Source organism: Delphinapterus leucas, chromosome 1 (genome assembly GCF_059928025.1).
Source record: "Delphinapterus leucas isolate spDelLeu-1000000601 "Yukka" chromosome 1, BTC_Dleu_Yukka2, whole genome shotgun sequence".
NCBI classification, from domain to species: domain Eukaryota; kingdom Metazoa; phylum Chordata; class Mammalia; order Artiodactyla; family Monodontidae; genus Delphinapterus; species Delphinapterus leucas.
In genome coordinates, this window is record NC_143129.1 from 165,716,239 (window position 1) to 165,739,508 (window position 23,270).

General features: G+C 54.4%; 1 protein-coding gene across 1 annotated transcript; it reads right to left on the reverse strand.

Annotated features, from left to right (window-relative positions):
* Positions 1 to 5: 5 nt before the first annotated feature.
* SERINC2 (serine incorporator 2) lies at positions 6 to 17,321 on the reverse strand. The gene is made up of 10 exons (XM_022575047.2): positions 17,202 to 17,321; positions 10,132 to 10,293; positions 9,229 to 9,419; positions 8,691 to 8,770; positions 8,168 to 8,305; positions 6,437 to 6,606; positions 4,660 to 4,750; positions 4,222 to 4,363; positions 1,749 to 1,964; positions 6 to 587 (listed from the first exon to the last, which is right to left on the reverse strand). The coding sequence occupies exons 1-10, from the start codon at positions 17,238 to 17,240 to the stop codon at positions 452 to 454; spliced, it is 1,365 nt and encodes a 454-aa protein (XP_022430755.1). The 5' UTR covers positions 17,241 to 17,321; the 3' UTR covers positions 6 to 451.
* Between the last annotated feature and the right edge of the window lie 5,949 nt (positions 17,322 to 23,270).

A 23,270-nucleotide genomic window follows, 5' to 3' on the forward strand; every position in this document is an offset into this window, starting at 1 on the left:
ACATGGGAGGCACACACACCGGCTTCTTTATTGGCAGAGTCTTAGAGACTCAGTAAGGCACGGAGCCCAGGAAGGGGACGGGGTGTCCTGGAGTACATGGTCAGGAATACCCGGGCCCCAGTGCTGGGCACTCCATCGTGGTGAGCACTCCTGCTTTCTGAGCAGCTCTGTGCTTCTCTCCTTCAGGACCCTCTCCTGGGGAGCCTTAGAACAAGGGGCCCTTTTTTCCCAAGAGGGCAAGAGTGGGCGAATGGGGGTGAGGGGAAGGAGGAGGCAGCTCCATGGTGGGCGTGGGGGGGCAGCGGGAGGAAGGGGCCTGATGCTCCTCCTCCCTGAAGGCACTAAGAACAGAGGGGCCCAGCTCAGAGGCACGTCCCGGAGGCGCGGCGGGTGCTCAGCCTGCTGTCACTGAGCCCCAAAGCACCAGGTAGGCTGGCCGCAGGGGGCCGCCTCAGCTGAAATCACGGTTGGGCAGGAGGAGGGGGGCTACCAGGGTCCACAGGTAGAGAAGCAGCCCTGCCCAGCTGGCACAGATCTTCACCCACACGGCGGTCCACGTGCTGATCATCTTCCGGGTCTCACCGGGTCTGGAACACACCATCATCCCAGTGAGCCTGGCCCTGATGCTGTGACCTCAGTCCCGGCCCTGACCTTAGGATCCAGTTGCGACCCCTGACTTCACCTCTGGCTCTTACCCTGTAAACTCTAGCCCCATCTCTGATTTTTTTTTTTTTTTTTTGCGATACGCGGGCCTCTCACTGTTGTGGCCTCTCCCGCTGTGGAGCACAGGCTCCGGATGCGCAGGCTCAGCGGCCACGGCTCACGGGTCCAGCCGCCCCACGGCATGTGGGATCTTCCCGGACCGGGGCGTGAACCCGTGTACCCTGCATCGGCAGGGGGACTCTTGACCTTGCGCCACCAGGGAAGCCCTTTGATATTTTTGACACTTGGCCTTAAGACCCTACATAGAGCTCATGGCCTTATACCATAGACCTGACCCTGACCTCAATTCCAACCTTGACCCAAGTCCTAGGTATAATATTGTGACCTGATTCTGGTCGCTAACCTTGCGATCCTAATTCCGTGACCGCACTCCTGGTCCCTGACTTTGGGACCCAGAAGCTCCTAACTTTAGTCCTGACCTCTAACGTTGACTCTGACCTTCAATCCCATAACCCCATCCCTGACCCTATGACCACAGTTCTGATATCTCTGACCTCAATTTTGACCCTTGGCCCTGTGACCCCAGTTCTGGCCGCTAACCTAGTTACTCTGATCTTAGCTCCTTGACCTGGTCACTTCAATCCTGGCTTTCTGGACTTGTAACCCCAATTTTAACCAAATGACCAAATTTGTTACTTTGTATGGCCCCAATCCCAACTCTTGACTTCAGGACTCCTATTCTTGACCCTGTGACTTCGATTCTGACCCCACACCCTACTCCTAACCCTCAAACCATGAATCCCAAATCCGACCCCATAACCCAAATCACCACCCTGATCTGTAAACCTGGTCTGCCCTGCACAGGCCCAGCCTCACCTCCCGTGATCCCCACTTCTCAGCACTTAGCGAAGGTGCCAGCTACTGCGTGGACTAGGTACTGGCAGGGAAACTGGAGCACCGATGAGGCAGGCTCCCTGGAGGGTCCTAGAGAGACACCTCCATGCCCAAGTCTTAAACCCCAGCGCAGGGCTGGAGGGGAAGGGAAGTGGCACGCGCACTGCGGACCTGCGGCTCCATCCACGCACCTGTACCAGTTGGTGAGCGTCATCATGACATGCAGAGAGGCGAGCACCAGGCAGAAGTGGAAGAAGGAGTAGCTGTAGGTGACGCTGTCCTGCTCGTTGTCAAAGGCCCGGCCCTCGCAGTCCGCCGCCTGCTGCTGCTGCGTGGCCTCCAGCACAGGCGGGCACTCCTCCGTCTGCATCAGGCTGTTTACCTGCCGGTGGTCCGAGGAGCGCAGACTGGGGGAGGCGGGGGGAGGATGTGCGTGTGGCTGTCAGGCCGTCACCACTGAGGTGGGTGGGTGGGCAGCGCCAGGGGGCCTCACGCACCACGGCATTGGCCATGATGACCATGGGCACCAGGGTCCCAGAGGCTTGGGAGCCGGCGGCCTGGAGGTTAGGCCCTGGGCCCTGGAGTTAACAAACTGCCTTGACTCTCAACTCTACCCCTACTCCCTGTGTGACCTTGGGCAAGACGCTTAACCTCTCTGAGCCTCTGATTCCTCGTCTGTAAATTCAGAGATAACAGTACCTCCCTTATAGGGTTGCTGGGAGGATTAAATGGAGTAATGGTGTTTGAAGGCCCAGCACTGTGCCTGGCACAGAGTAGAAACCAGATAAGCGGCCCTTGTTATTCTGGTTGTTTATTTGCCATCTCCACAAACACGTGTTGAGAACTTAGTACCGCAAAGGATCGTACCAGCTACTACATTCATTAAAAATCTTCATAATAATGCTCATTTGCTGGTACATTTGTTTACCTTTTATTCATTTTAGCTAAGTAGTATTACCCACTGCCTCCCCTTTCTCTATGTTTATAATAAAGAGAGAATAATAGTAATGATTTCTGTCATTGCTTTTCTACAATGAGGTCTTGATGTTTTTAACTACATTTAATAGTTTGAGACACATATACAATTTTGAAGATCCAACTTGTATCCTGAAAAAAGTGAACAAAGGCCTGGATTCCAGCCCATTCCATCAAATTGAAAAATCACCCCTTGCTGAGCTTCAGTTGACCCCAATCACCAAATACTGTACTGATATCTAGTGCACGTGAGCCTAGATCTGGGCCATCCAGCTGGGGGCAAGAGCCATCATCAGTGGTCCCTGCCCTCGTGGCTGTTTATGCTTCCTTGCTTCCTGGGTTTTAAGAACTGTGCTAAGAACAGATGGGATCTGTGGGCTCTCCGAGGTGCAGCCCAGTGACTGAAGGCCAGGGAGGTGTATTAGAAGCATCAGGAAGCACAGCTCTGCGCCCACGTTGGGGATGGGGAGGGATAGAGCTCGGGGGCAGGGAAGTGAGCTCCAGCACCACGGCCACTGTGCGCTCATGGCCTCGGACAAGTGGCTGCTCCTCACCAAGTCTCAGTCTCCTCATCTGTAAGATGGAGGTGACGTGGGCCCTTCCGGGTTGGAAAAGAAATCAAAGGAGAGGACAAAGAAGAGAGGTGTTTGTGAACTGCCCCAACTCAACTAGGAGAAAATGTTTTGAAAAAGGTGAAAACAAAACGAAATGTGAAACAGCCTCAAAATGTTCTAGCCCAGGAGCCTAGAAGCAGGTGTGTTGCTTACAGGCAAACGGGCGCTGCCCAGGAAGGGTGACTGGGGGAGAAAAGATCAGGGCAGAGGTGCAGACACACAGAGTGGCACCTGGAGAAATGCCAGGCCGCAGGGAGGCAATACCTGAGTCTGCCAGTGTCAACAATAAGTATACTTGATATTACCATCTGGTGACACAAAACAGCCACTCACAGCCATCCAGCTGTGCAAATATTAATAGTTCTTTGCAATAATGGCAAACATTTATTTGGCACCTACTACTTGCCAAGTTCTTTTCTAAGTGCCTTGTACATATTAACTCATCATAACTCTTCAACAAGCCAATGCAATAAGTAGTATTTTTATTCCTATTTTACAGATAAGGAAACTGAAGCACAGAAAGGTTGAGAGACTTGCCCAAGGTGCCAGGCTCAAGTCCACGCTGATAAGCACTTGCTAAGACCCCTTCAAGAATGTGCTCTTAAGAGCACATGTGATCTTAAGAATGAGCTGCTTTTTCTCAAGGGACACTGTGGGGTCACAAGCCACCCTGGGCATTAGAGGCTATCATCCTTTAACTGAAAAGGAAGCTGAAGCTTGGAAAGGTGAAGCGGCCACACACAGGTGTGAGTGATAGAGCCTGGACCTGCTGGCCCCAGTCCAGGCTCCGGCCCTGGCACCACAGCTGCCTGCACCCTGCTGAGCTGGGCACATGGCAACCCGGGCTCGGGAAAGGCCTTGGGCCAGGAGGCAGGGTTCAGCCCCGCCTCCGCTGCCCAGTCACTCTGTGCCCTCTGAGGGGCTCAGTTTCCCCACCAGCACAGTGCCGGGGCTGGATGTGCTGCCTGCGGAGCGCGCCTTCCAGCTTGGTGTCCCAGCTCCCACATCCTCCCGTCACTTGTGCCTCAGGGCTCCCAATCATGATTCCTTCCCAGAAACCAGCCCCCCACCCTACCTGATGAAGAGGGTGCACAGGATGAAGACGATGAGACCCACAATGCTCGGTGCATCCCACCACTGGGTCTCGTAGCCCTCGGGGCCTGCCAGGACCGTCCCATTGCCAAAGAGGGTCAGCAGGTTGGGGTTGCATTTCCGGTCTGGGGATGGGAGCATGGTCACCCTCAGCCCACGCAGGCCAGGTCTGTAGCCAGGGAGCCCAGAGGATGGGCTCAGATGGACAGCCAAGGGACAGACAGACACACAACCAACTACTCAAGTCCCAGCGACAGCACACAGCAGACAAAACAACAGAGACAGCTCCAGGAACAGATGGGGTCCTCCCATCTCCCTGAAGGACTAAGTCTTGGAATGGGCTGGGAATGTCCCCGTCACCTTTGAGGGTCCCCAGCCCAGGAGGAAGACCAGGCCACCTGGAACCCAGGCCTCTACTCACCGGGGACGTTGGATAAGGCCAACCAGGTGACAAACATGGTGTAGAGCGTGATGACCGAGGCCTGCAGCAGACCCGAGTTGGGCTGGGCATCCTGGCAAGGGCAGCCCACAGTGTGACTCCTGCCAAACCTGGGTACACCCCACCCCCACCCAGCCCAGCCACACCCAACCGGGGGACCTCAGAAACCCTCACCACCCTAGGGCCATCCCACCCCACACCCTTCGGGAAAACATACCACCTGGGCCACCCACTGCCACCTCGCCCACCCAAAGGTAGAGTCCTAATTTTTTCTCCTAACAGATTACCCGACTTGTTCCCCAGCTGAGAATCCTTCAAGGGCAGCACTTCTTCACACTCTGAATTAAAGCCCTCCTTCGTTTACCCCATCTACATCTTCATCCGACAGCCCTCCCTGCTGACTACTCCCCGAACATGGTGGCCACCTCTCTGTCCGCGGAACCTGCCAAATCCTCTCCAACCTCAGGGTCTTTGCACTCGCCCTGCCCTCTCCCTGACATCTTCCTCCCCCATATCTCTGCACCAGCAGTGTCTTTATATTCAGGCTTCAGCTCAAACAGGACCCCCGCAAAAGGCTCTGAAAACCCTGACTGCAGCAGACCCCGGCCCTGCCTGCCCACCTCCCTTTCAGCCCATACCCTCTTTTATTTTCCACATAGCACTTATTCTCCAAAATTACTTCAGCTGGCCTCGTCTCCTGTTGGTTGTTCTTTCCCACTCCTCACCACACAGACACACTTGAAAATATGAATCTGAACTCTGTGATTAGGAGCACCGTCTCTGGAGCCAGTCTGCCTGGGTTCAAATCCCAGCTCCACCCCTTACTAGCCATGTGACCTTAGGCAAGTCTCTTTACTCCTTTAAGCCTCTGTTTCCTCATCTGGAAAGTGGGGATGATGATGGTGCAAGGACTAAATAACATGACAGATGTCATTAACTGTTAGCTATTATTATTCCTCCTCTTCCTCACAGCTGTATCCCCAACATCTAGAAGAGTGCCTGGTACACAGTGGATGCTCAAGAGGTATTTGCTGAATGAATACTGATTGCTGTGTGACCTGGAACAGAGGCATCACCCTCTCTGGGCTTCCGTTTTCTTACTGGGAAATGGAAGCTCTGGCCAGAAGGGAGATTCCCAACCTTTCTGCTAAGGACCCCCAAAGACTATCTAAGCTACCTCTGAAACGCCTGGTGGGCTGATATCCCAAACTGTGAAATACCACTGGATTCAGAAGGCTTCCCTTCTGAAGAACAAGTGATTACCTTGGGAGCTCCCACCCATCATCCCAGATAGTCTGGGATTGGAAACTGTGGAATTGCACCTTCTAATACCACTTCTTGAGGTGTCTAGGAATCATCACTCAGTGACCCTTCCTAATGTTCTCCTGATTTGCATGAAAACAATGATGACATCAAAATAATGATAACAATAGCCAATGTCTGATGGATATGCCAGGCACTGTTCTAAGTGTTCATAAACATGGTCTCAATCTTGAGAATAACTCCAAATAGTGTTATTATTCCCATTTTACATTTGAGACGGAAGAGGCACAGAGAGGTTAAGGCACTTTCCCAAAGACAGCCAGCATATAAATGCGAGAGTCAAGACTCTAACTCAGGGAGGCTGACTTGGGAGCCCACACTCTTGGCCCAAGCCTCTGTGACTGACAGCCCTGGCCCCAGGACCCCAAGGTTCCTACAAGAAGTCCCATACACCGAGGAGCCTGGTTTCAGGCTGGGCAGAGACAGGCAGGCTCACCTGGACCTTGGGCAGGACAGCGACTATGGATACGCAGAAACAGAAAATGAGGTTGAGGCTGATGAAGATCTTGCCCTCGTAGCAGGCGCCAGGCTGGGTGTAGTAGATGAACAGTAGTGCCACGGCCACGACTGACAGCACGTAGAAGAGGAGGGTGAAGAAGAAGAGGCCTGGGAGGGAGAGGCAGCGGCAGGTGGGTCAAGAGGTGCAAGGACCCCCATCCCTTGTCGAGCAGTGCACTGGGTCTCAGGCCCCAACTTCCTCCTCCAAGGAGCGTCTACTAAACTTCAGTCCCTGGGGGCTTCCCTGGTGGTGCAGTGGTTAAGAATCCACCTGCTAATGCAGGGGACACGGTCCGAGCCCTGGTCCGGGAAGATCCCACATGCAACTAAGCCTGTGCACCACAACTATGAGCCTGCGCCCTAGAGTCCGCGAGCCACAACTACTGAGCCCGTGCACCACAACTACTGAAGCCCGTGTGCCTAGAGCCCGTGCTCCGCAACAAGAGAAGCCACCACAGTGAGAAGCCCGCGCACCGCAACGAAGAGCAGCCGCCACTCACCGCAACTAGACAAAGCCCGCGCGCAGCAACGAAGACCCAACGCGGCCAAAAAGATTCAAAATAAATAAATTTATTAAAAACAAAAAAACTTCCGTCCCTCACCCAGGCTTTGTGAGCTCCTGCCCCACCCTGAACTAAAATGATTCACTTGCCGTAAAAAAGGTCACCATAAAAATAAAGACAATGAATAGAGGGGACTTCCCTGGTGGCGCAGTTGTTAAGAATCCACCTGCCAGTGCAGGGGACACGGGTTCAATCCCTGGTCTGGGAAGATCCCACATGCTGTGGAGCAACTAAGTCCGTGTGCCACAACTACTGAGCCTGCGCTCTAGAGCCCGCAAGCCACAACTACTGAAGCCCACGCACCTAGAGCCCATGCTCCGCAACAAGAGAAGCCATGCCGGGATTCCCTGGTGGCGCAGTGGTTGAGGGTCCGCTGCTGATGCAGGGGACGCGGGTTCGTGCCCCAGTCCGGGAGGATCCCACATGCCGCGGAGCGGCTGGGCCCGTGAGCCATGGCCGCTGAGCCTGCGCGTCCGGAGCCTGTGCTCCACAACGGGAGAGGCCACAACAGTGAGAGGCCCGTGTACCGCAAAAAAAAAACGAAAACAAAAACAAGAGAAGCCACGCCATGAGAAGCCCACATACTGCAATGAAGAGTAGCCCCCAATCGCCGCAACTAGAGAAAGCCTGCGCACGGCAACAAAGACCCAACGCAGCCAAAAAAAAAGACAATGAATAGAGAACAATCTCTCAAAAAGTGAACTAGATGCCTGGTGATCAGGGAGGTGTGAAAATCAAATCAACCCTGAAGAGTGCCTTTCTTCTTGATCAGTTCAGAAGAACTGAAAAGGGACCCGTTCTGCCACTGGGGTTTCAATGACCAGGTGTCATTCGTGGCTCGCTCTGCAGGGCTCGCTCAATCAGATCCCTCTGAACTCTCCAGTGCAGCTCTCATCTGACCCCACCTCAGCCACCCGAGTCAGTGGGCCCCTGCCGCACACCCTTCCCTCCACGTGACACGGACGGCTCAGTTCCTGCCCTTAGGAGGCAGCTCGAGATGCCCTCCAGGCCGTAGTCCAGCTTCAGGGACCACACCCACCCACCCCCACCCTCCCCAACTCCTCAGGTAGCCCAGCCCCCTCACGAGGCCATTGGGTGGCACTGACCTGCATACCAGGCGCGGGAGTCGCTCTTCTCAGCCTTGTTCAGCCACCGCTGGTTCCAGGAGTGCGCAAAGTCGATGAACAGCAATAGCTGGATGAGGAGGAAGACGAAGGAGCCCACGACACCAAAGTAGAACCAGACTAGGCAGGCAGAGGGGAGGGAGGCAAGGGGGTCCAGCCATGGCGCAGCAGCCCCTGGGTCTGGGTCTCTTCTCACGCTCACTTTTATACATTCAACAGTCATTTGTGCCACACCCTGCACTGGGGACACTGAGAAGCAGCAAAGTCCCTGCCCTCAGGAGCCCCTGGCCACGCACAGAGATGCCTTGTGTCAGGGTGTGGGTCGGGGTCAAAGGGGGTTCCCCCCAACCCCGAGTTGCCCAAAGGCCATGTGGCCAAGCACCAGAGTCCTGTTCTCCTGGGTGGGAGGCAAGGACCCAGCCAGTAGTCTGGGGTCTGTGTGCAAAGGAGCCCCCAGCACGCTCATCCTTGGTAGCCCCCATCCCTCCCCACCAGGGCCACCTACTGTTGGAGAAGGAGCCGTCAGGGATGTAGAAGGCGCCCACGGTGATGCCCACGAAAACCAGGAATTTAAAGAACCAAAACCTATGGTGGGGAAAGGGGGAGGACAGACAAGAAAGCTGAGTAGGGGGAGAGAAGAAGGCTGGACCCCCAGAACCCCAACCCTGAAGAGCAGGTACTAGGAGAGGTGAGAGAGACTTCCTGATAGTCTGACAGGCACAGAAAATCTGTCCTGGCCCTAGAAAAAGCCCCGAGGGGCAGAGGGAAGGACCAGTGATGGGTGAGGACGGTCACCTGGGCTCTAACCCCAACTGTGTCACTAAACTGGTGTGTGGCCCTAGGGATGCTGTTGCCTTTCCTGAGCTTTGTTTCCTCATCTGAGAAATGGGAACTACTAGATGAGCCGACCTCTGTGCTGTGCCCTCCTGGCTTCAGCGGCTCCTGAGTCTGAGGGTTAGGGTCTGGAGATTGCTGGAGACAGGCCGAGGATAGGGAAAACCACAGCGGGAGGGGCCCAGGGTGCAGGTGGGACCCCTCCTCACCCATTCTGGATGGCAGCCCTGGGGTCCCGGCTGCTGCGCACGCAGATCATGAGCAGGGAGAAGAGGAAGAAGAAGGCCGCCATAGCGAAGCACATACGGTAGACGGCACGGTGGCCAAGCAGGGAGCCACAGTCGATGTGGCCCTGCAGGACGACGGGGGACCCGGCCGCCTCCTCACACACCCAGGGCAGCTGTGGAGACAGACAGAGCAGCTGGAAGACCCCACCCCACCCAGAACCCGGGCTGACTCAGCCCAGGCCGCCAGGCAGGAGGCTCTCCCAGGAGGGCCACCCGAGCCTCCCACTTCCACCCATGGCCCATCTCCATTCCCACCCACCTCTGCGGCTGAAGCCCTATGAGTGAGCCCCCCAGGGACAAATGGAAGGCATGGCACGGTCCAGGGCAGGATTTCCCAAAGTGCTCTCCGCCCACCAGCTACATCAGAATCCCCGGAGGTTCCCCTCTCCTACAGAACTAGAGTCTCTAAGGCAGGGTCTGAGATTCTGCATGACTAGCACACTTCCCAGGGAATTCACGCTCTGTATACACAGTATGTCAGAACCTCTGGCCTAACTATCCCACTGGCTATGAAACACTGAGATGAAGGGAAGACTTAGGACCCTCAAACTGGGCTCACGCATGAAAGTGGGGAGAGCTTACCCTGAGGCCAGTGTCTGGCGGGGATGGGGATAATGATTCATGAGACTTCCCAAGGGGACCAAGGCTTATGAGAAACAATAAGGCTCAAACCCTCCTCCCAATATGAAGAAACGACCCTTCATCGTCAAGCTTGGATCATCGGTGCGCTGGCACTCCTGCCCACCTCTTGATCAGCTGGGCCCCCAAGCCTGGGCCCCTAGTAGCTGAGCCTTTGCCAGAGGCCAGGTCCCGCAGGTGGCTCACCTTGTAGAGCTGGCTCTCCACACTGGGACTCAGCATGATGACGGACACCAGCACCCCCAGGAAGAGGAAGCCCGTGAAGATGAGACGGCTCAGTGTGGAGCTGCGGCTGCAGGGGCAGCAGCTGCACAGGACGCAGGGGGCAGAGCCGCAGAGGCAGGACGCCTGCGGGGAGGCCAGGATGGCACCTTACTCTCTGGTCTCCTCTCCCCTTCCCCGCCCAAGCACGCAGCATCCACCCACTGCCCACTGCCCGTTCAATATCTCCAAACCTACGCAGAGACTGCCTGTGCCACACCACGAAGGGACACCTCTTCCCCAGATGTCACCCCGTCTAACTTTCAAGCCCAAGGGAGAGGCCAAGGAAACCAAGGCTGGAAGAGGCTGGGTCCCACAAGGACACACAGCCAGTAAGCAACGGAACCCAGATTCAAACCTGGACCTATCTCAGGTGTTACTGTGGCTTCGGCGAGAGAGCTGGGGTCACAGTGCTTCTTATTTAGGAGGAGGCAGAGTGGAAAAAAAAAATCCGGAAGGCCAGCTCTTTCACTGATTAGCTATGTGACCTTAGACAGCTCACTCAAGCTCTCTGAACCTCAGTTTCCTCTTCCATATAATGGGAATCCTAACAGTACCTGCTTCTCACATAGCAGTTCTAAGAATGAAATACTGTAGGGATTTTATTTTATTTTTTAATTTTTATTGTTTTGGCAGCGCTGCGCAGCACGCAGGATCTTAGTTCCCGACCAGGGATCTAACCCGCACCCCCTGCAGTGGAAGCGCAGAGTCTTAACCACTGGACCGCCAGGGAAGTCCTGTAGGGATTTTAAATTGTAACTCCCTGGGAATTCCCTGGCGGTCCAGTGGTTAGGACTCCGTGCTTTCACTGCCGACGGCCCAGGTTCAGTCCCTGGTCGGGGAACTAAGATCCCGCAAGCCTCGCAGCACGACCAAAAAAAATTGTAACTCACTCAGGCTCCCTTTCTCCTTTCCCTGCTTTATTTTTCTCTGTAGGACTTACTACCACCTGATTGGCTTCACAGTTTACTCGTGTTGCCGGCCTCTCATTGCTAGCGTGCAAGCTCCACCAGGGCAAGGGGTTTTGTCTGTTTTGTTCACCATGGTATTCCCAGAGGTGGGAACTGTGCCTGGCACATCGTCGGGAGCTCGGTGACTACCTGCTGAACAAATGTAAAGCGCCTGGCATCATACCAGACGTATGTTAAGACCTCAAAAAGAGCAAGCGCTGATAAATCAACATCTGTTGAATGAATGGAATGAAGAATATGGGTGGCTGTGACTTCCCGCTCTGGGGCTGCACCAGTTTGGGACAGCAGAGGCATCCAGCCCTTTCTGTCTCCAGCTCCTCTGCCCTCCGTGAGCCCCTCCCTCCCTAGGGCTGGCTGAAATCACTTAAGGGCTGGTGATGCCACACCTTTCGTAGCTGTAGACTCATCCCTTGGGAGCCAGTTCTACAGCCCAGCCTTGGAGGAAGTGGGCCCACATCCAGATACATCTGGTTCACTGTTTCTCTTCCCCCAAGCAGCCCTGACTCCTCATTCAGGTATTTAAGAGTCTGGAGGGCAAGAAGACACAGGCTCTGCCATCCTGGAGCTTCCAAGGGCAGGAAAGATACTCAGCAAGTCATTACACCTGTCATGGTAAGTGTGAAGAAGAAAACATACGTGCTGCCATGAGAGTGACTGGCGGGGGCCTAGTTTAGATTGGGGGTAGTGGGTTACTTCCTGGAAGAAGTGACACTTAAGCTGAGAGCTGAACAATGAGGATTCACTCTCCTGACCAAGGGGAAGAACGAGTGTTCCAGACAGAGGGAACAGAGCCTGAGGCAGCTCTGGGGCAGACAGGAGCTGAGCGTTGGAGGAATGGAAAGAAGTCCCTATGGCCAAAGCTTCATAAGCAAGCAAGTGGTGAGGTCGGCCAGGCTGGCAGAGTCTGGCAGCCATGTGCAGGATCCTCGTGTTCATCCATTGCCATTGGGCATCACCTCTCAAAGCAGGGAGGGACAGGAACAGCCTTATGCTGAGTGACCAGCTTTGTGGAGAGCAGGCTGAAAAGGGCCCCTTGCTCCTCTGAGGCCCCGCCCCCTGCTTTCTGGACTGGTCACAAGGGGTAGAGCACACTCTGCTTGAGGGGCAGCTGCCCTCCTGTATCCCCCACACCTCTCCCCCCACACTGGAAATGCCCCTGAGAATGCTCCTTCTTACCCATCTCTCTCACCCACAAAGCCAAGTAACAGCACAGTTGCTAAGTGAATGCCGAATGAAATTCTCCCTCACGGTCCAAATCATCCAGCAATTTCTGGTTGTATCTTGCAAACCCCACCCCAATCCTGACTCCTGTTCATGGCTACCTTGGGAGGGGGGGTGGTGAGGAGATAAGCAAATGCCAGAAGAAGTGTTTCGTAAACATAAAGAGCATTCTGAGATCAGAGAGATTAAGAAACTTGCCAGAAGTCACACAGTAAGCGAACAGCAGTGCTGAGATTCAGGTAATAACAGTAATAGCTTCCCTTTATGACGAGTTACTTGTCCCAGACACTATGATAAGGGCTTTGTCTAGATTAAGCCTCACGGACACTATGAAGTGTGTTGTAACTTCCCATTTACAAGTGGGGAACTGAGACTCAGAGAGGTGATGTGGCCAAGGTCACACAGCAAGTGAGCTAAGGAGCTGGGATTCAAGGTCAAGCCTGTCTGCATCAGGGCCTGCTAAGTCACTGATGGCAGACTCATTAAATTTCAAAACACCCCAGCGATGAAAACAATCCCTCCAGTGCCCAAGAAAACCAAGGGAGGCCAACAGGTACTGATCTCAGGGACCAAGTGCCCAAGTACCCAGGTCAGGGTCCGGCTCTGGCTTGATACCATTTCAATTTGAGACATTTGAGACACAAGAAAAGCTGCACGCTGCAGTCAGGGAGCCTGGCCTTTCAACTCACTGTGGTTTTTGGAGATCAGAATCCAGGTATTCCTGATACCTGAAACCTCAGGATTTCCAAGGGCCTGGCTGGTAGCCAGAGAGACCAGGTCAGGGAGAGAACAATACACACAGCCCCCCCCTGCTTCTGGAGCCTCCTTGGAGTTCATACATTCTGATCCCCACTCCACCTCTGGGGATCACTCCTACCACAACCTCCTCCTATAGAAATACCAGCCCACGGGAGTAAAGGCAGACACGTGTGCACACATGTACACCGGGAAGTCCACTGTGACACTTCCCATGAGGAAAATAATAGGAGAAAGCTGAAAATAACTAAATATCCATCATTACATCGTGGTACATCATGGTACATCGTGATCCCTCAGAGGGATCTCTCTGCTGAATGGAGCAGATGTGTTAGGAACACTTAAATGGGTATATACAACTAAATATAGTTAAATATAAATTATACCCCAATAAAGTTGATTTTCATTATCAAAAAATAGAAATTTTAAATTCAGAAAAAAACTAAAACAGGCACGAAGCTTTAGGTTGTATGAGCTTATTAGACTATCAGGAAACTGCAGATGACCTCATTGCCCAACACCAGGGGACAGTGGTGGCCCACTGACTCCATGGAATGTTATTGAGGCAGGAAAGATGAAAGCCACTAGACTGACAGCAACACAGGCTATGCTTGTGATGCAATGTGAAAGGCCAAGGCAGACTACAAACTGTGCCCACACTCAGATTACAACACCCCCTCCACAAATGCACTCAGGGGAAAGGCAGCAATGGAAAAGCACCAGAAATAAGAGCGGTGGAATCTTAGCACCAGCCAGGTTCTCAGAACGGAGAGTTCAGAACTCAGGAGCCCGGGGTCTGAGAGTCTTTACGCTGCGAGGTTCCATGGCACCCCATAACTGGCTGAGCCACCCTAGCACTAGACCAAACACAGGAGAGAAGAGGTCAGCCCAAGACTACTCAAAGCATACTTCCTTCCCCCACGCAGTGTGAAGAGGAGAGGGCCCTGTCTTGACTCTGCCACCAGCTGGCAGTATGACCTTAGACGAGTGGGACTCAGTTTCCTCAGCCATAAAATGGGCCTCTGGGCAGGGCAGTGAGGTGGCTTGGAGCCCATCAGACAGCCCTGGGTTTCACTAGGTTCCCCATTCCTCGAAAGTGGTCTCCAGCACTTTACCACTGGCAGGAGCTTACAGAGCAGCCGCGGCACGCCAGCTTCATGCTAATTAAGTCTCACTGAACCCTCCTGACATGCTGAGAGGCAGGTGCCATTGTTCTCGCCACGTTACAGACAAGGAGAGAGGTCCTCAGTCACGCCGCTGAGAAGAGGCCAAGCCAGGACCAAGACCAATGGGTCTGAGCCAAAGGCCTTTCACACTCCCTCGACTGTAGAAGGGCCTCCTTAAATATCTCCAGCTCACCATGTGCTGGCTTGGCTGGCGACTCCCATCCCTAGTGGGCCCATCTCATCTCCTCCCAGCCAGGACCCACCTTCAGCCCAGTCCAAATGCTGATCAAGAGCGCGACTTTTGTGACCAAGAGGCAGACGCAAATGCGTCACGGCAGGAGGGACAAAAGTCTTCCCCACCGACCCATGTATGCCAAAATGTTCCCTCTAAAGATGCCTGGCAACCCCCCCTTAGAACTTCACTCCTGTGGGGCAATGTCCATTGAAACAGGTTGTTATTGGTATCCAGTAGTGCCCAACTGTGCCACTTAAAACTGTGTGGCTGTGGGGAAATCATCTTCCCTCTCTGATCCAGCTTCCTCAGCTGTGAAATGGTGATAATACTCACTGCTTCATTGGGGTCGTTGTGAGGATTAAATGAAAGGGTACATACAAAGTGCTCACTACACTGCTGGGCCTGGGCTACCACTGGACAGCTCTGGGCTGTGAGCTCCGGGCCCACAGTAAGCACTCAGTAAACAGAAGCTATTGTCCGTATCAGGATCTGTAAAATAGGATAACTATGTCATGGGGTTGGCGGGTGGGGTGCGTAATGAGATGGCAGGGGTGAAGGGCTCGGCACAGCACCTGGCATGCTGTAAGTACTCAGTAAATGTCAGAGGTCAGAACGCCAAGGGGAGGCCACTGACCCGAGGGGCAGGTCCCTTGCAGATATCAGATACTTCCTAAGCGAACCTGCCGATTCCACTCTGTGCCAACCCTATCCCTCAGCATCCAGGATGTGAAGGGAGGGAAGGTGTGGGCAGAAGCCTAGACCAGGAATCAGATTTTAATCCTGACTGTGCAGTTCCTCCTCCTTTCACTGTGCAAGCTTAGGCAAGTCAGCTAACCTCTCTGGGCTGCAGCCTCCTCATCGGTAAACTGGGGGTTGGAGCAGGCCCGTCAGGTGCCTTCTGACTCAGCATTGTAGGAGTCTGACTCAGAGACCAGCAACTGGCTCCAGAGGGAAGTCTCCAACCACCTTTTTTTTTTTTTTTTTCCCACCACCTTTTTAAGATGATAATAACAATAGCTCCTATTGGGAGCACTTACTCTAACAGGGCGGGGCACTTTTAAATCTTCCCAACAGCATTATGAGGGAGGTAGACAGGGAGACAGACGCACAGAGAAATGGCAGGTCTCCCTTCAACACTCCCCCCATCCCCAGGATAGCCCAGCCTGATGGAATTCTGGTCAACTCCAAGGAAACTCTCCCTCCCCCATCAGGAAGCAAACCCTTTCTGGCCAGAGCCCTAGCCCAAACCTTGGTTTCACTGGGCAGGGAGGGATCTCAGGGACCAGCTCTTGATTCCCCCTCCTGCAGGTGTGCGCACACACACACACACACACACACACACACACACACCCTTCACAGATGGGGAAATAGAGGCCCAGGGAGGACAAGAGTCCAGGAACCCACTATGTAGCCTCTCTGTGCAGATATCATTCTCCAAAAATGGCTGTAAAGTAAATCTCTGGATCCCCCAGCTGTCCACTCCTACACCCCCATCCTAACACACTCACACAAATCAGGGACAAAGGAAACTGGGATTTCAGCAGCCACCAGACTCCCCCTCCTGCCTCTCTGCTCATCTTTTGTGTGGGGCAGAGGGGGAGGGGGCTGCCTGAATGAACCTCAGATTTAATGAAGGGAAGAGGGAAGGGAGAGGGGGCTGGGAAAGGAGAAAAGAGAAGGGGCCTCCCAGCCGGGGTCTGGAGGACGCTCCTCCCCTCTGCTGGCTGCTCCCCAGATCCCCGAGCAGACGACCAGGTAATCCCTCCCCCACACACCCCAACCTCCCTCAGTTCCCGGGTTTTCCCACCCAGAGCTGGGCCGATGGCGGTGGTAACCCGCACCCCTCACTCAAGACCGGCTTAGAAAAGCAAAGGAGGCCTCCTCCCCTCCCCCAACTTCGGCTCTGGGGCCCAGAGGGCAAGCGTCTGGGGTTCATTGGGGGAAGTGCCCAGGAATTAGCCTGAGCCAGACTGAACGAAGCAGAGACAAGACACAGAGAGACTGACAGACTGAACGGGCAGACAGACCCCGGCGGACAGACACGGAGCCGTCTAGACAGACAATGACAGATGGAGAGGATTCAGACGGACAAAGACAGTCGGACAAAAGAACGGACAGATATCAGACACATACAAATGGACAAACTGAGGCAGACGGGTAGGGACAGAAAGACCAACTGACAGATTGCCAGAGAAACAGAGGACACACGGCAGAGAGGGACAGGGACCGGCAGGCCACACAAAGAGAGCGTCCGGGAGGGAGACCAGAGGCGCACTGCCAGGACGACTCCAAGCTGAGCCAGCTGGGGCCGCAGCCGCCCCGGGCTCTGGGCCTCAGTCTCCCCAGTTCCCTGGAGGGGCGCCCGCCCAGGACACCCCCTCCCCCGCCCGAGCGCGCCCCACCCCCGCCCCCGCGGTAACCCGATCCCCGGACACCAGCTGTCCCCGGCGCCCGCGGGCCCGGGATGGGGGCGGGGGAAGTCGGTTAGAGGGGCGACCCGAGGGGCGAGGAGGCGGGATGCGGGCCCAGAAAGACAAGTTTGGAGGAAGGAAAAAGAAGAAACTATTTGGAGGAAGAAGACAGGACAAAAGTGCGAGGCCGAAGAAGGGGCAGGCGGCGGGGGCGGGCGCCGGGGGCGGGACTCACGCAGCTGAGCAGGGAGCAGGCGCCCAGACAGGCCCCCATGTCGGCGGCGGCGCGGGGCGCAGGGCGCGGGCAGAAGGGCGCGGAATCCGGTCGGGCTCCTGGCGTCGCGGGCTGGCCCCGCCCTCAGCCCCGCCCCGGCCCCGCCCCGCCCTACCTGCCGGAACCGCTCGCCGCCTTCCGGCGGCGCTCGGGACCTCCCGGGACTCACCTGGGCCAGGTGCGGCAGGTGGGACCCTAGGGAAAGTGGAGGTACCGGGGATTCCAGTGGCCGCGCGAGCCGTGCAACGGGGCTCGTGTCCGGATCCAAAGTGATGGTTTGGAAATAGTGAGACCTGGGTTCGAGTGCCGACGAGGCCGCAATGCGACCTCACAACACTTCCCCCGGACCCCCACCGCAGGGGACAGAAGCCAAGAGATGGTCACCCCTGACTCCTCGGCGCTTGGCACGGAGCCTCTGCCCAATACATAAGCGTTGAATGATGAATGACTGGACAAAGAAATGGGCAAGTCACTTCACCTCTCTGAGCCTCAGTTTCCCCATCTGTAAAGTGAGGATACCTACCTCAAAGGGCTGGTACAACACATAGGAGATGCTTGCCAAGTGTGAGCTCCCTGTGCCTGTTACTCCTAAGACCCCGCCTCGCACTCTTTCGTCTGTCCTCCCCTCCATCCACCTGTTCTTTAAGCTCTACTGACTCCTGTCTTGGGCCACATGCTCCCCAGAGCCACCCGGCTCATCGCTCCAGGGATGCCCGAACCTGACCCCCAGCTAAGGAGGTCAGAAGGGGTGGGTGGGTCACATTCCTGCCAGGCCGTCCCCTAGAGGTAAGGGGGAGAGACCCAGAAGCAGGGCTCTATAATCACTCGGTTCACCCTCCAGCCCGCTCCTCACTCAGCCGTAGATGGGATAATGTTAGGGAAGGAAATCTGCTTGCCTCAAAGCTGGCCCCGGGGCCAAAGATCCTACCTGACTGCATCCTTGGTGATTCACGGGGCGCCAGGCTTAGCCGTTCATTGTACCAGGACTGTTCCGCAAACATACCCTACACTATCCCTCCTCCACACTTTTGCACACAAGATACCCTCCCCCTGGAAAGTCCTTCTCTTTATCCCCCTCTCTACCCTTCAAAGCCTTGCTCACAATCGCATATATTTTTGGTGAAGAGAACCACCCTTCCCCTAAAACCACTACCTGGCTCCATTAGGAATAAATATCCTCCTTCTTCCCTGTGTTTCTACAACACGGGACCCCTTTACAGCCCCACAAATAACTAAAGTTACCACACAGCTCAAGCTTATACCAAACTCTTTCACCTACATGGTCCCATTCAAGCCCTATAGTAACCCTGAGAAGTAGACTAACTCCTACTCCGTTCCATTTTACAGACGAGGAAACAGGTTCAAAGAAGTAAAGTGACGTGCTAGACGTAAACTGAGCACTGAATAAACATCAGCTATGCCTATTGTGCTTAGTTATTATTGCTGCTCAAAGCCACACAACTCAGAAGGGCAGAGCTAGAAGACCACCCAATCTGGCCCTGATCTCAGAACCCAAGGCCTCTCCCCGACATCTCACTGCCTCTGTTTGAAAGCAGAGGTGACAATACCCAGTCAGCCTCTTTTTCTGTCCAATAATGTCTTCAGTCCTAGTCAGAGACCCTCAGGAGACTTTGAGCCACCCAAGGACTGTCTGATTCACCTCTGGCCGGTCCCTCCCCTGCCCTGGGCACAGCACAGGGCCTGGCACACTAAGGCAGTGGATGCTTCCTGAATGAATGAATGCCTGAACGTTTACCACAAGGCCAGTGTCCTCAATCTGCCACCTAGCAGTCTGAAGTGAGCCCTTCTCACAGCCACCCACCCCAGGGTCAATTCCTCTTGACACTGCTGCCCCAAGAGCCGAATTTTCCATCCCTCAACCCATCCCTTTCCATGAACTGGTCCGGTAGAAAACACCCACGACTTCGCTGAGACTCTTGTTCTGTCACTGCCTCTCACACCCTCTGCCGCCCAGGAGATCACGTCTCCTCTCTTACTTACACCCCTTACCCTGAAATGGGAGTGGTTATCTTACTTAACCTCACAGAGCAGTTCCAAGCATCCAGAAAGCATTCTAAGAAACAGGCAATTATCTGAAAGGAGGGAGGGATTAATATACCTGCAAGTGTAGAGAAACAGCCCCCTCTGATTTTTTAGATTGAAATTTTCCAGAAGGGGGTGATGTGCTGCCTTGTCCTGGCCTCACCCCGCCCAAGATGGAGGCGAGCTGGGCTCTCACATCCCCACATCGCCCTGCACAGAGGGGCAGACCCCCTGCAGACAACTCACTCTGTAGCCTTCTCCTGGTGCTTCCTCCTCTTCCAGCCTCATGCTTCTCATCTGTAAAATGGAGATAATCGTTTTTGCTCCAGCTGTCTCACGGGAGTAGTGAGGAGATGAAATGAGGAGGTGGATAAAGAAGCTTCATTCCTTGGTATCTTGACAAGCCCACCCACTTTTCTCCCAGTCTTGAATCTCTTGCAAGGGACCAGAATCATTCTATCTCTCACACCTCCAAAGGCAAGATTACTGTCAGCAGCTGTGTGATCCTAGCAAGTCGCCCATCCTCTTGGAGCCTCAGTGGAGGGTTGGGATTCAGGATCACCACAGCTCTTCCAACCATGTAATGCCATGTAAACTACACCCATTGAGAGAAACCTACACGGGTCAATTGGTCCATCCCCCTGTGCCCATCACCCAGCCCAGACAGATGCTCAACTCTCCAGATCCCAAAGGAAGCAGGACCTGGTTTCTTGAGCCACTCAGCCCAAGGGTTCTCTAATCTGATCTCATTGGGCCTCAGTTTTCAAATCTGTAATATGGGGACAATCCCCTGCTCAAACTCCCCCATGGCCCCCAGTATCCCCCACCCATCCTTGCCCATCCCTCTTACCATCCTCCTGTCTGTGAGGACTCAGATGCACTCTGGCTTTGAGCCTCCTGTCCCCTGGGCCTCGCTCTCTGCCCTGGCCTCCACTTCCTGCTTCTGACCCATTTACAGAGCAGGGATGAAGCTATCCCTTATGAATATGCATGTGGGACAATAAGGGCTTGGGATTGGGGGAGCTTCTGGGGAGAGGCATTCACGAGACACCATCCACCCATACACAGCCCCCCACCAAGGCTGCCCTCCCTCCCAAAGGGTGCATGGGAGTTTGAGGCAAAGGCCTGAAGTAACAACAATAATGATATCCGCAGCAACCATGTTTAAGGGCTTACAACACGCCAGGCACCCTGCTAAGAGCATCTTCTGTAGGACGCTTTTAAGATGGGAACTATTTTCCCGCTTAACAGATAAGGAAATCCATGCTCCAAGAAGTAGCACTCACGTAAGTCACACGTGAAACATATAAAGTGATTACAAGCAGAGCAAGGATGGAACCCAGGTTTTGTTGGACTCCAGAGCTGGTACTCTTTTTTTTTTTTTTTGGCCGCGCCATGCAGCTTGCGGGATCTTAGTTTCCCGACCAGGGATTGAACCAGGGCCTCGGCAGTGGAAGCGTGGAGTCCTAACCACTGGACCACCAGGGAATTCTCAGAGCTGGTACTCTTTTTTTTTTTTTTTTTGCGGTACGCGGGCCTCTCACTGCTGTGGCCTCTCCCGTTGCGGAGCACAGGCTCCGGACGCGCAGGCTCAGCGGCCATGGCTCACGGGCCCAGCCGCTCCGCGGCATGTGGGATCTTCCCGGACCGGGGCACGAACCCGTGTCCCCTGCATCGGCAGGCGGACTCTCAACCACTGCGCCACCAGGGAAGCCCAGAGCTGGTACTCTTAACCTCTGCCATGCAGATGCACAGGGCCAAGCTCGGGAGTGCATGGTCGGGGGCCACATCTGGACCTCACACTCCAGCAGATGTGTCTTAGGCGACCAAGGCTTTAGGAGAGGACTCAGGTCCTGGAATTGACTCCATCTGGAGAATATGGAGACAGGCAGACAGGTGTGTGCATGAACACAGACACACACACGATGTACATGTAAGCACGGATGCGTGCAGAATGTGTTGTGTGTGCATGGCGGTGAGCGTGTGTGACGCGTATGCCCCTGAGGCTGCCCAGGGGATGCAAAGCTCTGCCGCTTTTGTTCCTTTTTCAACCGACCACAGGGCCTGCAGGGTGCCATGTGCCGAGGATGTGGTGTGAACAAGGCAACAGCGTCCCTGCCCTCCTGGAGCGGCAGTCTGGTGGGCTTTGTACCCAGATGTGGTGAACACTCCAGAAGGAACTTTTGTGGGAGGTTTTCTCTGTGGGATGTGACTGGGAGGTGAGGGAGAAGACTGTGGGAAAAGTGGAAAAGATGAGACATGTGGGGCGGGGAGCTGCAGGGGAGCCCCTGACACTTGCCGGAAGCAAAGGCTGGAAGAGTAAACCAGGGCCTGGCACGGACTACCCGAGGGTCACAGGTCTGAGGATTCTAGGTCTCTGGATGCTCCTTTTACAGATATCAAAAGTCTGCCACAAATGCACATGTGGCACTGTGTGTGTGTGTGTGTGTGTCTTTATGTGTGTGTGTGCACAGGTGATTATGTGTGATGTTTGCATATGTGAATTCATGTCAGTATGTGTAAGGAGAGGACATGCATGAATTGGAGAGCATGGGTGAATCATGTGAGGTGTGTGCCCGTGAGGGTTTTACATGTGGGGGGTGTGTGTGAGTGTGAGAGTGCAGCAACACCTGTTACTGTCAGGGAGAAGGAGGCGGGAAAAGAGTGTCATTTGACTGAGTCCTCACATTCGTGAGCCTCAAAAATGCGTCAAAAAACAGATGGGCGGGTGGAGGGATAGAGAGACGAAAGGATGGATTTGGATGGATTTGGATGGATGAATGGAAAAAGGGATGGATATGAGTTGAAGCAAATATTGCAAGATGCTCCTCGTAGATTCCAGATGATAAGGATATGGGTGTTCAGTGTACAATTGTTTCAACCTTTCTGGATGCTTGACATTTTTCATAATAAAATGTTAGAAAACAATGTACACTCAAAGGAGGCTGGATGTCTAGTCCCAGGGAATCACGCGCAAGATGGAAAGAACGGGACGCTCATCATACAATTTTAAACTATATCCCGTCACCAGACCACACAGCACTGTGAACTCATATCATTTATAATTCCTGCAATGATCTTATGAATCTCTCAATTGCATTGGATTTGTGAGTGTGTGTGTGCGCATGTTAAAGATGTTAATTTATTAAATAAAAGTATGTTAAACACACCACAGTTGTGGCCAGACTGTTTCGGCATGTCTTCATTTTTAAATTATTGGGAGCCTCAAAAATAAGAACTGGTTTGGGCCTCTCTTGGCCTGTGAGAGTCCCTGCTGTGTGAGACGTGCAGGTGGGTTTGCACATACACGCACTGTGGGGATGCAAGCACACGTGGCTGGGTGAGGCTTACACCCATGGGAGTGCCCACCCAGTAGCTCAGCCTCCTCTAGGTCCCCATGAGGCCAGCACCGTTCTCAGGGCGAGGGAATGTCTTGGGGCTGAAGAAGGGAAGCCACCGGCCCCATGGCAGTCTTGGGGACCAAGAACTCTCTCATCCAAGGCTTGGACACTCTCAGGCCAAGCGGTGTCCCCTAGCCAGCTGTGGAGTGTGGGCGGCGGAACCTGGGGTGTTTCCCCAGGACAGCAGGGTAAGGCAGGGTGTCCTGCGGCCCCGTGGCTCCTCCCTTTCTCTCCATACACTCCCTTCCTCTCCTCCCTTCCTCTCCTCCTGACTAACCACTCTTCCTCCCTGCTCAGTGCCTGTTGGTCCAAACTGTCAGCAACCCCCATTGTACAGAAGGGGAAACTGAGGTCTGGAGAGAGCAGAGCTACCCAGGCCACACAGCAAGGTAGCAGCAGCATCAGAACTGAGCTCCAGCCTGCATGCTATTCTCTGCACCACTGCCGGCCACCTCTGCATCTCCCTCCTTCTGTAAGGAAGGGTGGGGATCCAGGCCCAGCAGACCCAGCAGGTGAGGCCCCAGAGTGCCCTCCTGCCTGTGTGGGTCACATACAAGATCCAGTAGGCCACGTGGGCACCAAAAAC